At 35.1% G+C, this 19270-nt stretch overlaps 1 protein-coding gene across 4 annotated transcripts in view; it reads right to left on the reverse strand.

Annotated features, from left to right (window-relative positions):
• The window catches only part of LOC125682956 (phosphatidylinositol 4-phosphate 3-kinase C2 domain-containing subunit alpha-like), a 372533-nt gene that overhangs the window by 98422 nt on the left and 254841 nt on the right, over positions 1–19270 (reverse strand). For all 4 annotated transcript variants that reach the window (XR_007372745.2, XM_048923599.2, XM_048923598.2 and 1 more), the window contains exons 24-26: positions 14981–15073; positions 13708–13837; positions 3263–3399 (exon numbers count right to left, since the gene is read on the reverse strand). Coding sequence is in view for 3 of the 4 variants with exons in the window: in XM_048923599.2 (XP_048779556.2) it covers positions 3263–3399; positions 13708–13837; positions 14981–15073 (360 nt within the window). In the remaining variant the exon portion in view is untranslated. The remainder of the gene's footprint in view (positions 1–3262; positions 3400–13707; positions 13838–14980; positions 15074–19270) is intronic.

Consider the following 19270-nt stretch of genomic DNA (forward strand, 5'->3'; position numbering starts at 1 on the left):
CAGCCGATGTAAACTGTGCTTTGTGACGTCATATTAGTAGACTCCCTCGATTCCTTCTTAGCTGACGATCTCAAAGTGGACGATGGGGATATTTGTAGCAAAATAAAGAGTTTTCAATCTATGTATAGTGTACTTAGGAAAGATGTGATTAAAATTATCAATATTTTTTGCTCAAAATGATGTGTTTTCATTACACGTGTTTCCTCGGTCTAACGGTTTCCCTTGGATATTACATATCCAGCATTTTAGATTTATGTGCACATGCAAACACCATATGCATGTTATGAAATTTATAGCATTATATATTATAATTCTAATAGGCCTAGTGGTTTGTGAATTAAATTAATTTTTACGTTTTTTAAGACTGAAAATTAACTAGGGAGTGGGGGTGGGGGATATATGAATCATGGAGACGTAAACTATGACTATTATTTAAAAGATAGGCCTAATTAAATAATTAAAACACAAGGGATTTTTCATTTGTATTTTATTTTACTTGTATATTTCTAAACATATTTTCACTTTATCCTGTGTCTGGTTATATCTGACAAGTCTTTGTTTCCATCGTCTCTCATTATCACTGATGCTTAGCGCTTGACGTATTCCGGAATCGGAAACGAAAATAGTCTCTTTTTAGATACTACATGAATAAACCACGTGATGCCTTGCAATCACCACCTTAAACAAGCATTCTGAGAGTATTGCATGGCAATACAGTCGTTTTTATGTTCCCCGTTTATTACTTTAATCTGCATATTACATTCACTTGGAATTTTAAAGCACAAAACCAACAAAACTATCGACACAAAACGCACACGATACCCAACACTTACACACTTTTCTCACCAACGATATACACGGAGAATAATTTAAGTGTAATCCACATAAAGAATATAATGATGCACGAGGATTTCATTTATAACACTAAATGATGGCACTAAAATCATGTGCACATCAAGGGATTTTTGAATGTTCACTGAGGTAAATGCCGTGCGCAAATCGGCCGATAACACAGGACAGTTTGATCGGTGTATGTATGGATGAGATTTACGAATACCCAAGCTGCATGTCCAAACAACGGACAATTTCTTAATTGAACACCTTTAGTCACCTATGTCCAAGCAGTCACCCAAGCTGTTTTAACATTGCTATGATATATTTTGTCCTTCATGTTTGGTACCAAAGTTGTCCGTAAATAGTTTAAATAGCGAAGGTAATCACATGATGCTGAACACGCATGTGGTTGAGAAATTATTATTTCTTTGATCAGGAAAATATGAAAAATGAAGTAAATTTCATAAATTACAATTTCTAAATAAACATTATTTAATTGTTTATCACTGGCTTCGATACGGAGTATTCACCGGTATTGATGTCGGTAGATCTATTGAAGGGTGATTAGTCGAGCGTCTCTAATCCCCAAAGAGACCAGGAAATTTATGGGGTGACTGCCTGAGGCAGTTAAGGTGTGAATGGCTTATTATTTTGAGAATCACTATTGAATAATTTGGGGTTTATTACGTTTTCGTCGGAATTTTTACAATGTAATACAGAGTCCCGGCATCTTGGGACAACGTAATAACGAGGTCTATTTTATATAGGTTTGTTAAGAAATGGTTTTCTGCTTGAAATTCCAATGTAATATGCGAACTAACGTAATAAAGGGGGAACGTAATAACGGGGTTCCACTGTATAAGGATAAGGATTACGTTTTACAAGCCTTAGGATAAGGATTATAACGATAAGGACTATCTATAAGGTTTATTAGGATAAGGATTATAAGGATTATTAGGATAAGGACTATAAGGTTTATAAGGATAAGGACTATAAGGTTTATAAGGATAAGGACTATAAGGTTTATAAGGATAAGGACTATAAGGATAAAGATTATATGGATAATTAGGTTTATAAGGATTAAGTTTAAAAGGATAAGGATTATAAGGTTTATAAGGATTAATTTTATAAAAATTAAATTAAAATATACAATAAAATATATTGTTTGTATTATATAGGTCATGGCCACAATCACCAACTGAAAAATAAACTATAAGAATTTACACTTGTCTTCATCATCTTGAAAAATAACTGTTTATAACCTCTGGTGTGTCCAGGGGTCCGTGTTTGCCCAACTATCTAATTTGTATTGCTTGTAGGAGTTATGAGATTGATCACTGTTCGTTATCTTCACCTTGCATATACTCAACAAAAAACGTCAAATTCAAATCTTCAAAACGTACGTATGGTCAGAATGAAATTCTCATAGAATATAACTCAACACAACTAAATTAAGAGCTCTAAATACGTGAAGATAGATAGCAAAAAAAAAAAAAAACCGGTGAACTTTTGAAAAATATATTAATCCAAAATGAGTCACCTCCAAGATCACCTGATCAGACCTTTTCAATTCACATACATACCTTCTGATATTCTAATTCTGTAGGGTTATGACCCTGTAACCATTCTTTACAATTCACATACATACCTTCTGATATTCTAATTCTGTAGGGTTATGACCCTGTAACCATTTTTTACAATTCACATACATAACTTCTGATATTCTAATTCTGTAGGGTTATGACCCTGTAACCATTCTTTACAATTCACATACATACCTTCTGATATTCTAATTCTGTAGGGTTACGACCCTGTAACCATTCTTTACAATTCACATACATACCTTCTGATATTCTAATTCTGTAGGGTTATGACCCTGTAACCATTCTTTACAATTCACATACATACCTTCTGATATTCTAATTCTGTAGGGTTACGACCCTGTAACCATTCTTTACAATTCACATACATACCTTCTGATATTCTAATTCTGTAGGGTTACGACCCTGTAACCATTCTTTACAATTCACATACATACCTTCTGATATTCTAATTCTGTAGGGTTATGACCCTGTAACCATTCTTTTCAATTCACATACATAACTTCTGATATTCTAATTCTGTAGGGTTATGACCCTGTAACCATTCTTTACAATTCACATACATACCTTCTGATATTCTAATTCTGTAGGGTTATGACCCTGTAACCATTCTTTTCAATTCACATACATACCTTCTGATATTCTAATTCTGTAGGGTTATGACCCTGTAACCATTCTTTACAATTCACATACATACCTTCTGATATTCTAATTCTGTAGGGTTATGACCCTGTAACCATTCTTTACAATTCACATACATACCTTCTGATATTCTAATTCTGTAGGGTTATGACCCTGTAACCATTCTTTACAATTCACATACATACCTTCTGATATTCTAATTCTGTAGGGTTATGACCCTGTAACCATTCTTTAATTGGCCGGTCCTTGAAAGATCCTGTCACTCCTGTCTGTACTTGGATCTTTCTTAGAGTTTCTGATTCTGTAATCAGTTCTACCATGCCTTTAGAGAAATATCATGATTCAAATTTTAAATACAACACAATTTTGGCAAACATTTCTACTGGTATACTTCGGATTCATTAATGACATTAATGACGGAAAACCGGATCACACGCTGTGAAATCCACAGTATCAAAGAACGATACATTGATGGGTATATAATAATATGTCATACGGCGTGACTGTATTAGAGAGTGAAGCAAAAATTATTACATATAAGTATCTATATCCATAACTGAATTAAAAAATTCCCAAATTATCTGGACATGTAGAGGTATCAGTTAAAATAACTTATAGCCATTAGACATTTGATCCACCTATTCAATGAACGCAGAAAATAAAACACATTTGATGTAAAAAAAAAAAAACAAACAAGAGGCCCATGGGCTAGAATCGCTCTTCTGATACATTGTAGAACAGGCAAAAATTCTCACTAATCAAGATTCATCAATTAACAAAGTTTGATGATGTTAAGTCAAATAGTACCTGAAAATTTAAATGTAACTGTCCAAAAGTAGGTCACGGTGACCTACTTTTGGTCGACACACTAAAGAGTCAAGATGCATCAACTGACAAGTCAAATAGTATTCAAATATAGCCGTCAAATTCCAAAAGACGGCCACAGTGACCTACTTTTTGGTCGACACACTCCAAAGACTCAAGATGCATCAACTGACAAAGTTTGATAATTGAAGTCAAATAGTATCTGAAATATTCAAATATACACGTCAAATTCCAAAAGTAGGTCACAGTGACCTATTTTTTGGTCGACACACTCTGAAGACTCAAGACCCATCAACTGACAAAGTTTGATGATTGTAAGTCAAATAGTATCTGAAATATTCAAATATAGCTGTCAAAATCCAAAAATAGGTCACGGTGACCTACTTTTTATTCAACACACTCTGAAGACTCAACATACATCAACTGACAAAGTTTCATAATTGTAAGTCAAATAGTATCTGAAATATTAAAATATAGCTGTCAAATTCCAAAGTAGGTCACGGTGACCTACTTTGTGGTCAACAAACTATGAAGACTCAAGATGCATCAACTGACAAAATTTAAGGTCAACTTTGAAGTGACCTTGAGACCACACCCTTTGCCCCAGGATGATGCCTTGAATAATTTTTATCTACAACCTATCCTCATCCTTATGCATAAGTTTGGTGATAATTTGCCCAGTGGCTCTTGAGAAGATTTTTTAGCAACCACTACTTTTGTTTACATTTTCCTAATTATCTCCCCTTGTTAAAGGGTCACAACCCTAGTTTTAGTACAAATGAAAGTCCTTGGGCCAATGATACCCTGTAACAAATTTGACAAAAATTGGCCAAGGGCTTCTTGAGATGTAGCCCTTTTTCCAAAAAGTTGACGCACACCGCACGCCAGACATATGGCCATATGATTAGCTCTTTGAGCTTCGGCTCAGAAGAGCTAAAAATGCATTGTGACATCATATTTAACATCGGTGTTTAGCAAAATCATAAACATAAAAACCTGGAGCTCAATAGCCACATAATAAGACCGAAAATTGGAAAGTACCTGTATAACACCGTATAACATTCATGGTGTTCGGATCTCGCAGAGGCAAAATTTCAGTACTTTTGTGTATATTGGGACATTGAAAGATTTTGGATTAAATTTGGAAAACATGGTATGTACTCGTGAGTGTAAATCATGGTCGCAAACATCTAAACAGACACAGAACACAGAGCTAGTCAATGGCAGCGGACAAGCATGGTGAGTTTGGAGCTTTATAAACCTGTTCAAAGTATCGCTCATGTCTAGCCCAGAGCAGTTAGTGGAACCCTACACAACTCTGGCCAGTTTGATGCAATCTGTGGGAGATATCAAGTCTGATTTATGGGAACAAGATGGACTAGATGACAAAATCCAGTGTATTGCCGATCAACAAGAACATAATAAAATGGAGCTTGATTCCATAAAAGCTGAAAATGCGTCCTTATGCAAAAACGTTGAAATGTTAAAATCGGTGCTGATAAAATTAAGACAGATAAGAATGCTACATGTAGCCATGTCCCCTACCGCCGCAAAAAAGTTGAAGCACAAAAGTTCCATAACTCCTGTACTAAAATTTGTCGAATCAAAATGACGGCGCAATATGATTAACTACATATGATGACTATAACAATCCTACAAAATTTGAACAAAATCCGTTGAGCGGTTTCGAAGAAGTTGCGCCCACAAAGTGTTTCTATAGTGTAGCATGTACAAATTCAACAAAGTTCCATAACTCCTGTAAAAATTGTCCAATCAAAATGGCGGCATAATATGATCAACTACACATGGTGACTAACAATCCTACAAAATATGAACAAAATCCATTGAGCGGTTTCTGAGGAGTTGTGTCCACAAAGTGTTCCTATAGTGTAGCACGTACAAATTCAACAAAGTTCCAAAAACTAAAATTTGTCAAATCAAAACGACGGCGCAATATGATCAAATACATATGGTGACTAACAATCCTACAAAATATGAACAAAATCTGTTGAACAGTTTCTAAGGAGTTGCGTTCACAAAGTGAAGTGGGATGGACGGACGGACGCACAGACAACAGTATTTCTATGTCCCCTTCCGCGTTGCGGTGGGGGACAAAAAGTGAATCAACAGGAGAAGGAAATAATTAACTGACCTCAAGGCCCGATCAATGAAGTACAATATACTTATCCATAATCTTCAAGAGGAAGAGGGAAAAACTTTGAGAACTAAAGTTCCTCTTCTGCTTAAAGAACACCTGGGAGTTCAGGGGAATAGAATTTGCCAATATTCACAGAAACTCGGGTAACCGCAAGCTGCCAGGCGCAAAGCCTCGTACAATCACGGGAAAGCTGATTAGGTTTGAGAAGAAAAATTACATCCTTAGACAACAAAAAACAAAGAAAGAGGCAGGGATAGAAATACCTTTCTTTATAATGCCGCAGGCTCCGGTTCAGATTAACGAAACCCGAAAGAAGCTGGTTGAACTAAACAATAAATACTGGAAGGAAAATGTTAAGACACGACTGATTGGAGATAAGCTCGTCTTTCCAAACGGAACTGTCTACAAAGACAAAGTTAGCACACCAACAGCTGAGGAAATTCTGCAACTTGACCAAAAAGAGAGAGAAAATTGAGGAAATGGAGTCTGGACGCTCCAATACACACACCGAGGGTGGAAACCAATTCAGCGCGGCCGCAGTTGAAGCAGACACCTAATGCTAGGAACTTCTACAAGAAGATTTCGATGGACCCAGTCTATGGGAAAGCCAATCACAACATCCTTATATACCGATTTAAGGACAATACCGGAGTTCTCCACGAAGGATATTGTGATGATGGAAAATTCGGGGCCAGTAGGAAAATGTTAAAACTTCTACAAGATCAAAATATGGTGAATGTGTCTGTGGTAATTTCGTGTATGATGGGAAGATATTTTGGTCCGAAACGCTTTCAAATCATGGAGAAAATGTTGTTTGGTGCACTAAATAAACTATCATAAACACACACGCTCTCCTTCTCCGAATCCCAGCTGAATACAGGTAACTGTGAAAATTTGACATTTAAAACAAAAAACACTTGGTATTATTTATATTTCTACTTGATTTGGATACTACGATCCTATAGAAAAGATTTTTGACTTATAACATTTGTATATATGAAAAAAGGTTTTGTTTTGCATTGTTTGTATCGTTACAACCGGAAACACTTTTTATTTAAAGTCTTTTAATTTGCAACGTGTCTTTATATTTTTCAAAATGAATTAACATATCATCATAGATGTACAGACAATGTATATCCTTTTTTCCATCTTTGTTCCATCTATTTCAGAATGCTTCTAAATGAATTCCGGAAAAAGTAGAGATGTTGCGATATATAGGTTTATTTCTTGAGCTTTTATCTATCGTATTGTGTTTCTGGTGCCGAATCGGCTAAAAAATAGAATAAGGTAAACAAATAATTAGCTCTTTTGTTGGTCTATATGACGGTATACAGTACCCGCAACGTTATTCTTGACATGATAAACGATAGAACACGATACACGCACGATACGATAGGATACTCGCACGATACGATAGGATACACGGTAAAACTGATAAACACAATACCTGATAAACGATCTTCACGATAGACCTGATCAACACAAAACCTGATAAACGATCTTCACGATAGACCTAATAAACGCAAAACACGATCATAAATGATCTTCATGATAAACGTAAAACCTGATAGAAATGTTGTAAATTTAGAAATAATTTAGACAGAACGAAATTTTGATACGTACAAAATAATTACATTATGTTGATAATAATATTGAAGGATTTCAATATTCATTATATACCTAAAACGTATAATTTCTTTATCCAAGGTTGTACATTTAGTTTATTTTATTTTTTTTTAAAATTCTATTTATGTTGTTTTTTTTACGCCATTACAGCTAAATTCAGAAAAATAAATTATATATTAATTCATTATTTGATATCTATATGAATTTTCTCTGCCAATGATTCTAAAACGTATCTTGTCAGTTAATGTTTAAGATATGAATCATACAGGGATTGATTGATTTTTATCTTGCTTAACGTCTCGCTCGAGAATATTTCACTCATATGGAGACGTCACCATGACCGGTGAAGGGTTTTAAATTTAGGCCTATGCTCGGCACTTACAGCCATTGAGCAGTGAGGGTTCTTTAGCGTGCCACACCTACTGTGACACGGGGCTTTCGTTTTTAAGGTCATCTCCGAGGACCCGTGACATTCACACTTGATGCCGAGCGTTTAGCAACTAAACAGGGAATTAACAAATTGTAATATAATGCAGTGATATCATGCTTCAGTAGCTCTCTTATTCTAATGTCTATTATCTTGAATATCAAATAAAACCAAGTAATATTTTGTTTGTAGCGAGGAGGGGGGTTATTTTGCATCAAGCTCTGAGTTCACCGCTCATTCAACAACTACAATTATTTTCATAATGACCGCTTTAAAAACAATCCACTGCACTACACCATATGCTCATGTGTTAGATATTTCTACACTATGAGTGATCATTGATAGTCATAAGTAATTGGAACATATTTATATGAATTGAAATTTTGTTAACAAAAAATAAATAAAGTATTAAAAAACATAAACGAAACCCGGCTTGATTTAAATTCGCAATTTAGAAACGCTTAAAAATGTTTGTGTTTAGCATGTAAAAAATTCAACCAGCATAAATTTCCAGTATCTACACGTACGACTATTGGTACATGTGTACATGTACAAATAAAAAATAAAAAACGATGACAGCTAAATCGTGCCCAATTGAGCAGACTTTTGGTAGATGCAATACCCTTGCACCCTTTTAAAACTTAATCTTCTAAATGTGTGAAATACAATGTCCTTGAGAATGTTTACTGTCAAAACACGGGTGATACACAAAATCAGATATAAGAACGCACACTAGTTCAGTAGTTGGTATATAAGTTGAATACAGGTGAAAAAAATCGGAAGAAAAAGAACCATTATTAAAATATATGTAATAAACAATGTAATTTACTGATATTTCCTTTCAGATCGGAACTTCCTATTTCTCTGTTAGTGTTAATTACAAATAATTGTTTCCAGACAAGGAAATGTTTAGGAACTCCAGATGAAGGAGCTTTCAGTTCAAGGATATGCGGGACGATGATCACATGATGGTTGCGAATGTATTATAAATTTAGAACCGGACGCAGCATACATATGTAGTTAAAGCTTCACGAGAAAAATCACAATGCTGTACAGACACACTATATGACGTCACAATAAAAAAGTACGTCACGACGTTGTATTGCGGGGAAAATGTCATCATATTTTGTCGTAATTTGCTACCGCTGTCAAGTGTCATGTGTAAATCTGTTGATTGAATTCTTGTCAAATGATCAATTTTATTTTATTTCGTAGTGATTACAAGTCTCTTTTTCACATACATTGCATATATTATATATATGTATAGTATGCGCCACAGTAATTTTGATAGTATAGCCTATAAGTCAACGAAACCACTCCTACATGCACATGCAATTTGCATCTCTAGGCATTTACAAAAAGAAAGTCAACCGTCTGTAAACAATGATTCAGTGCAAGTGTAAGATGATGATCGTTTGTTGATATTACTATAATAGTGTGAAACTAGAACTGGACACACATTTCTCCGAATCTTGCTTGGGAAACATACGTACTATTCAGGTGCTTAAATTATAATTGATCCTTGTTTGCGAAAAATACCCCCCCCCCCCTTATGACGACAATCGTTACTTTTGGTCAAATATTAACGTCCATACTAGGAATGTTTAATTTTTGCAAGCATTTTCATGTAAATATAAGTACGCTTTATCTCTCAAACTATTTCATATTCCAAATTATTTTTACTAACTTTACAAAACACTGCTGCAGAAATGGTAACTAATGTAAAAAAAAAACAAATGACACACGTCGGAATGTATGCGAGAAGCAGATGTGTGAAAAAGAAAAAGGTGCAAAGTCACAACATGTGCGATACATAAATACCTTGAAAAATAGCATGGAGAATATCGAGTCAAGCAACATTAGCTACCATGGCCGCAGAAATGCTGTTGATCTTGTAAAGGAAGTAGTAGCTCATATTGACGTTAAGAAGACGTATTGTTTAGAGCTAGAGTAGACGTTTTGTTCGAAGTCATATGTTTAATATATACATGTATATCTTTAAAAAATTAAATTTCAATTTGTTTTCATTAACTCAATTTTTGTTCCATAATCATGAAAATTCTAAATATTCCAATAGGTTCAAAACAAATATAGTTTCTAACAATGTATTCCAAAACAGGCACGAAGAATTAGGCTGCCCCCTCCCTTACCCCACGGGGGGGGGGGTGTCTTTGACAATGAGCTTTTTTTTTAATTTTGTAGTGCAAATAAATTGAGACTGTCCCATCCCCCTTTACTTTTAACAGTAGTTGTACATGAAAAGAATATAAGCTTGAAAGTTATCAATAACAAATATTTCGCCAAGCCTAACCCTAAGTGAACATATCAATGTACAACTTCAAGGACACCTACCTCAAAATCAAGATTAGCTTCACCCCTTCATATTTCTACAGGAAGTTAGGTATATGAATAGCTTTTAATTGCAGTGTTTGCAAAAAAATTCATTGACAAGTTTTCGAGCAGTGCTTCACTTAGTATCTGGACTACCCTGTTTTTGAGTACCAATTTCCACCCCAAATCCTTAAATTTTCCCAATTTCTTATTATATGGTTATGTTTAAGCATGTTATTATTATATATTTTATATTTTGCATGTATTCTAAAGATTATTGTAAAAGATATAGATAAAAATTCTTTCAAATTATTTTTTTGAATTGAAAATCGGAATGTTCTTGTAAAATTTACAATTTTCGAAAAGGGGGGTAATTCAAAGCTTATTATCTCCCTTGTATACCTAGAAAGTGACCATGAAATTTATACACATTGTACAGGACATCCTGATGGTGCTTCACGAAAAAAAGAAAAAATATTCATTGACAAGTTATTTTTGGCCACATCGTCCCGCATGTCCTTAACTGTCCCCGGTTTGCTCGGCAAACCACTGCCTACTTTCCAGACTACTTAGAAGGAAATTGTGATAAATTTTCACCCTCTCTGGACAGACAAATAGCTCTTCTTCTGCCTTAAAATCGACAGCTTTATGTTCTCCTTCAAATATACTATCTTTCCTCGATTCCTAAAAATAGTTTCTTTAACAAAACGAATAAAGCTTTCGAAAATTATCGTACTTTTTCATTAGATTTAATATATGATCCCAATAGTTTCCGAACCTACACGATAAACGATTTTCACGATAAACGGAAAACCTGATACACGCAAAACACGTTACAAGATAGACCTGATAAACACAAAACACGATAGAAAACGGAAAACCTGATACACGATAGGATAGGATACACGCACGATACCATAGGATACACGCATGATACGATAGGATACACACACGATAGGAATGCCAAGAATAAAGTTGTGGGTACTGTATCAATAGAAATGGTTTTATCATGTTTTTTGTATGTATTCTGTCTCTTTCTTTTTTCTTCTATACATCTTGTAGTGTCATCATGCCATATCAATCCGGAATTTTCATACCCGATTAGGGTTTTGTTTTCTATGTATGTATTTTCATTTCCGGTATCATTTGCATGAGATTGTTAACAGAATTCTATTGTCATAGACAGCGGCAACCATGCAAGTTTTATTCTTGAAAATTGTCAGAATGATATATTGTAACATTTATTTCACCATGCAAAGGTTGAATTGTGGAAATTATCAGTAATTTTGTAAATTTAATGCTGTTCATGTCATTTTCAAGTCAATACTATTTTTAATTTTGCACTGTTATGAATCTTTAAACTGGCTTGAATGAGATAATTTTGAATTTAGCAAATTATATTTATGCATTATGAACAAGGCAAAATTGATTATCTACTGTTCAGTAATTGATACCATGTATAATATACAATGTTAGGACTTTAAATTATATTTTTGAATGTGTTGACTGATTTGACAATGTTTACATGTAAATCTGTATTCGTTTATTGAAAATTTGTTACATGAATTACATATTTCTCTGTATTTTTTGGTAGCTTTCACAGAATGTCTCATAATGTCTGTCCCAGACCCTTGGCTGATTATATACATGTACAATAAATTGATTACATTTTGAACTTTGGTTTTGAGGCATTTTGTTAACTGGACAAAACAGTGAAAGATGGAACCTGACACTCATCGATGAAAATATTCTTGTCATTGAACATACGGAAAACGAGGATACCAAGAAACTGACCCAAGATCTCATTAAGAAAAACTTTGCTGAGTATGTGACATATTGCATGAAACTTTTTGTGATTATCTCAAGAGGGCACATACAGAGGACAGTTTAAATGAGCTAGTGTCAGTCTCAGACACTCATTTATGACACTGTGCAGTTCAAAGTGAAAGGAGCTCTACACTTAGAGGAATAAGAATCAGTGAAACAATTAACTTCCTACTCAAGAAATGGAGAAATCATTGAAAGTAAAAAAAGTTTCTTCAACATGGACGAGATCAGTAAAATCAACTCGCAAGTCTCTGAAATCACAAACAAGCAGTGCAGCATCAGACCTTAGATATTTACAGCAAAAAATAAAAGCAGAAACAGCAAGAAAAAAATTGGAATATGTTGATAAGGAAAGTGAACTTATGTGTCAGAGACCGAAAGTGGAGGCAGAGGCCCTCATGCAGAGGGCCAACATTGATAGCCAATTGATGCACATAAAAGCAGAAGAGGACAAAGAAGTAGCTGAAATTAGCATGAAGATTCTTGAGGAGGAACTTCAAGATCGTAGTGTGGCTGGTGAAAGTGAACAAATTAAGTGACTATAGCTGGACTACATCGCACACAAACCGGCATGTTGTAAATCAGAGTGTACATGTTGAGAACACTGAGAAGGAGGCTGATTGAGTAAGACTGTTAACACCTAAACCAGATTTACACCCTGTGCAAACTCCATTTGTAACAAACTCCATTTTGTACCAGCTAGGAAACCAGCCATGCAGTGCAATAAATATTGACACTGGGCAAGGTTTTTAAATAACTTGAAACATACTGTGTACATGTGTCTTGTATGTGAATTGCTTTGAAGTGAAGCCTTATCGTTGATAAAACTATTTTAATCATGTTAGAAAATTTGGAAAATTAATTACGAGATATTTTTACATTAAGTTTGTACATAAAGGAAAGATAACTCTTACATATACAAGTAAAGTAACTCTTTCTCCCCAAGATGGTGGAAATTCGATTCATCACCAAATTCTTTATAACAAGCCATAAATTCAATAGAACAAAAGGTGGCGGTTTATTGAGAGTTGACATATATAGTAAGCTGGCATTTAATTCTACACCAGGTACTGTTTTTTCTCACTTTACATGCATGTCTATCTGTGTCCATTATAATTGTTTGGTTACCGAGTAGTGTACTGAAGTGCAGTGTTCGTGGCAACAAATCCGTCCCATATGAGGTTTTGTACCCATATTTTTTTCTAAATTTGGGATTCCTTGGGAAGAGACACATGGCCACCCCCTTCTGCGACCTAGCTAATACTGCAATTAAATGCAGCACAATGAGGCATTTTTCAAAGCTATGCAGTAAATACTTCGTAATACCATGTATACATGTCTATGGTTGTTTATATCACAGTGGGTCTTTTTGACGTCATCAGATAATTTGTTTTAACTGAAATTGAACAGGACCATTTAAGCATTCATTTTCTTACCCTTCTTCGGTCCAGTGGCTAAACAAGCAAAAGTAATGATTTTTAAGTCTAAACCAGCCTTTAGCCAAACACGATCCATTATTTTAATCATCTGCATTGTCAGCATGTCTTGCCTCAGGTCATCTCCAACCTACAGAATACAGAGTATATAATACCAGTTGATAATTTTTCTTCATTTTTCTCTTGCAGTTACATTTATTTGGCATTCTTAACTTTTGGTTTCCATTTAAGGACTCATATACAGTGAAACTTTTCTAAATCGGCCAGCTCTCGGACCGAAAAAAAAAAGGGCCTGTTTAGAGGGGTGGCCTGGAGTTTACAGAGAATTTAGCATTGACTGACATTTTATCTCAATATTCACAAAGTAGGTACTGTTTACTTTGTTCTGGTGGTCTAGCTATGATTAATTATCGGTGGAGATCAAATTAGTCCATTTATACCTACTGATAATTATAAATTCTCACTGAATTCATCAAATTTTAAACTGAAAATCTACAACAGCTTGGATACGTACATAAAGAAAACACAGAGGCCTATTATTGGAATTCCTCTTACCTATAAAAGCTCTGTTTACTGCTTATATCATTAACAAATTAGTTGTGACGTACGATTTGAAAAGTACAGTAGTAAATATGAAATCGTAATTTGAATGTTTCTTAGGAATTTTAAGTCTATGGAAACCAAGAAAATTAATCTATCTTTTAATAATTATCATTAATAGTCATGGGTTTGTTCTTTATGAACTATCGCTTATATTCATGCGATAGTATGGTGCAACAATATGGCATTTGATGTTCAATATGTTCCTAACTGTTTTTACATTTTGTACAGAATTTGGAAGGGTGGCTTGGATTAGCCAAGTGCCACTTAACCCACATGACAGCACAGGTATACAAAACAACTTATAGAGGCCACTAGTGTTTTTCACACCTCCAGTGGATAATTTCCAACCTGCCCTGTTAGTCAGTCAATTTGCACACCTGGCCGATTTTGATCACCCTCTAGCCAAAATTTTCTTGTCTTCAAACAGTGGTTGGAATTATAAGGGTAAAATACACGTTTATTAACAAATGTACTTTAAAAAGTGCCGATGTCCGGTTTTCAGGGGTGGCCTTATTTTTAAAGACTTTCTTTGTAAGGAAATATTAAGATTTCTGCCAGGACTTTGAAAATCGGCCGATATTCAGGGAGAACTGCATGGTTTTCTGAGGGGCCGGTTTGGAGAAGTTTCACTGTACTAGCATTCAATTAATGTTTTTAAAATCGAATTTACCTTGAACATGACATAAACTGGATCTGCTCTTTTGTTGGGATTTTTAAAGACCAACTTTAAAGGCACAGCATTAGATGTGAAGTAAGAGCATGACTAAAAAATAAATGTTAAAGTAAAAAATAAATCGCAATTCAATTTTTATGCACTTAATCGTTTATTTTGAATCCTATGTTTTCTTCCCAGATGCTATTGTTATCAACAGGCATATCATACCCTCTATAGTCACTAATTAGTTATCAAATCATATAAACAAAAGCAATTTGAATTGTTGACTGTCAAATAATGAAGGGGCATCCCTTAGCGCCCCCCCCCCCCCCCTCCTCCTAACCAATAAAAAAATTTCCAAGATGGATTACAAAAACTTGAATAGAAAATCTATATAATTGTCAAATGAAGAGAGAACATAACAAGTTGTACATGCATAAGACATTTTGATTTTACTAGATGTACGTCATTAAACTTAATACACAATGTGCTTCATATATATCTAACTGATGTAATTATTGTACCACAATATTACAGACCCTGGTGTACTACACCACTTGCACGGAAAGGTACAAAACGATTCTTGCAGGGAACAATGAACGGTTTGCACGGAACTCTGAACGGTCTGCAAAGAACAGTTTACGGTTTGCATGAAACACTGAACAGTATGCATGGAGCAGTGAATGCATGGTTTGCATGGCACGTTTGGCATGAAATGCTGACCACTTTGTAGGCGTGGCTTGCACGCTTTGTGAACAGTTTTCATGAAACGGTAGGCATGGCCTAACTACGCTTTGATTTTTTTGGGCATTATTTGGTTCTTCCTTGAGTTAGTTTAAACAAGAAACAGTTTCAATGCAATGGCAATATTCTAGATATCAAAAAGGCCCATGGGCCACATCGCTAACATGAGTCACCTTGGCCCATATTTAAAGATTTTTCCTATATATTCGCATGTAAAACTTTGATTCCTATTGTGGCCCCATCCTACCACCGGGGAACATGATTTTTACAAACTTGCCAGAAAGCTTTCATGTAAATGTAAACTTCTCTGGCCTAATGGTTCTTGAGAAGAATATTTCTAAGGGTTTTCTCTATACAGTCAAAACTGCCATAGCGACCCACTGTATTAAGCGACTCACTGTCGTATGTGACCATAAAAAGTTCCCCCCAAGACGTTACTCTATATATTGTACCTGTATTAAACGACCACCTGTCTGACGCGACCAACGACCATGATTTTTACAACCTTTTCGTGTATTTTCACGAAATTTTACCTCTATTTAACGACTGTACATTTTTCGATTACAACGTGATTACTATATACTTTCGATTTCAGTTGAGCCAACTATTTTGGGAATTATCGCCCCTAACACTTTCATTTTCAAACGCACAACTATTCTGGGAATTATCGCCCCTAACACTTTCGTTTTGATACGCACAGTTTGGTGATGATCTTGTTTAGTCGGCCCTCTGAATAAATTATTATACCTAAGCTGTCAACATGCAGTGTCGTGTGTGGTTAATTAATAAAACCCGAGTTGGTGTTTATTTAACAAAATCAAGGATCAGGGAATCAAGGCCGGTGTATTTGAAGGTGTGAATTTCGACAAACTTTAAGAAGAGTCGGGAAGGCTAGATCGGAAATGAAAATCTACCACTTGTTATACCATTATGTTCAACAGAGTAAAAATTTGCCCCATTGTGATATAAATCAGGTAAATATTGTGCTTAGGACTGAAATTTTAAACGGAGTATTCACAGTTTTTCCTGCATGAGATACTAGAGGTTTCCAGAATAATGACCGGAACTAGCGGCTCACTTCCACATGTCCCGAGTATTTGACACGTCCGAGTTCAAGAAAATTGCCTACATTAGTTCTAAGCTTAAAAGATTTGTTGTGCATGTACAATGGATATTGTGATTTATTTAATGTTTCTCATATTGAATAACATTTTTCCAGCATGTATTGTACAAAAGGAGACGCAACACTTCACCATTTGCTTTCTTACCACAAGCACTGCATTTTTTAGTTACACTGTACAAGTAGGCTATACATAAATACCCTTTACAACAAAGTGTTTATAAGTTTTAGAAAATTTACATGCAGTTCATAAATAATTTTTAAATCTCATGTAAATGTGTAATATGAAATGCATGCAAAGTTTATCATTTTTAAATAGATTAAATGTAATTTTTGATGAATAAAAAATTATGATACAACACATCATATTCTAGATTTTTAACTACAGTGTATAATTAATTTTATTTTACAACTATTAAAACCGTTCTTGATATTCTTAATGATAAATTCCAAATACATGTAGTAATTTTCTCTAATGAACAAATTATTTACGATATTTTATCCATTAACTGCGGAAAATAGGCAACCTGTATTAAAAGACCACCTGTCATATGTGACCTTTTTTCCATTCTCCGTTGGACGGTCTCTTAATACAGGTTTGACTGTATATTAAAAATTTGTATGTAAAACTTTGATCCCCTATTGTGACTCCATGCACCCTTCCCCCGAGGGGCATGATTCTAACAAATTTGAATCTGCACTACGTCAGGAAGCCTTCATGTAAATGTAAACTTTTCTAGCCCAGTGATTCCTCAGAAGATTTCAATGATTTTCCCTATATATTTGTATGCAAAACTTTGATCCCCTTCTATGGCCCAACCCTATCCCTAAGGGCCATGATTTTGACAAACTTTAATCTGTATTATGTCAGGAAGATTTCATCTAAATGTAAACTTTTCTGGCCCAGTGATTCTTCAGAAGATTTTTAATGATTTTCTCTATATATTTGTATGTAAAACTTTGATCCCCTATTGTGGCCCCATCCTAATCCCAGGGACTATAATTTTTACCAACTGGAATCTGCACTATTTCATTCTGCAAATGTAAACTTCTTTGACCCAATGGTTCTTCAGAAGATTTTTAAAGATTCGTTTCTATAAATAAGTATGTAAAACTTTGATCCCCTATTGTGGCCTTACCCTACCCCCGGCGGCCATGATTTTAACAAACTTAATTGAATTTGCATTATGTCAGAAAGCTTTCAAGTAAATTTGTACTTTAATAGCCCAGTGGTTCTTTCATGTAAATTTGTACTTTTCTGGCCCAGTGGTTCTTGAGAAGATTTTTAAAGATTTTCCCTATATATTTGTATGTAAAACTTTGATCCCCTATAGTGGTCCCATCCTACCCTGGGGCCCAGGGGCTATAATTTTATCTAACTTGAATCTACACTATGTCAGGAAGCTTTCATATAAATTTCAGCTCTTCTGGCCCAGTGGTTTTTGAGAGGAAGATTATTAATGACCCTGTTAAACTCCAAATTATCTCCTCCATCCCAAATCGTCGCCTGGCATCCCATTATAATCATCGCCCCGACGACGATTTGGGAAAAGATTGCACTATCATTAGGGTTGACGATTTGGGATGTACTATAGTAAACCCCACATTATCGCCCTTCCTGAATCGTCGCCCTTCCTAAATTGTCGCCCGCCAATATTTTATTGACGTTTTTAGGATAGATTACACAGGAATTAAAATGTATTGGGGGGGGGGGGGGTACATAGGTTTCACTTGGCCTGTTTTTCTATCTGTCCGCACTCATACCTCTGGTTTGTCAACCTATTGGGCTGAAATTTTGTATGTAGATTACAAGTGACCTTCTGACAAGTCTCCCCAAAAATGAGATTTCTGGAATGAGAGCTTAAAGCGCAGCGAGCTGTGCACAATTTTCAGCAACTTTGCAATATATCTGGTGTTTGTGAACTGGTATGTGGGTTACATGTGTTCCTGGCATGTGCTTCCCGTAACATGAAATCTCTTGATCGCGAGCTCAAAGCACCACCAGCTGTAATCATAGCGAACTATTTTCGACTGTCACTCTGGTGTTTGTGAACCAATTGAGCTAAAATTTTGTTTGTAGGTTATATGGGACTAAGCACATATGTTTCATTTATTAGTTTATTTTCTTGTTTGTTCATTTACTTATTTAAAGAGAGAGAGAGGGGGAGAGAGTAGATTAGTGTTTCTCGAGGTTTTCATGAGTGTCCAAACGGCTGGAGAGCGTCCAAATGGCGGCTAACAGGCGTAATCTAATATAATTTGAGTTCACTAACAAATATGCGGTGCAGTTGAAGATTTAACAACCCCATGACCAACCCCTTGGGGGCCATGAATTTAACAAACTTGAATCTGCACTATATTGTCAGGAAGCTTTCATGTAAATATCAGCTTTTCTGGCTCAGTGGTTCTTGAGAAGAAGATTTTTCCTATATATTTGTATG

This window comes from Ostrea edulis, chromosome 6 (assembly GCF_947568905.1).
Source record: "Ostrea edulis chromosome 6, xbOstEdul1.1, whole genome shotgun sequence".
Lineage (NCBI taxonomy): Eukaryota > Metazoa > Mollusca > Bivalvia > Ostreida > Ostreidae > Ostrea > Ostrea edulis.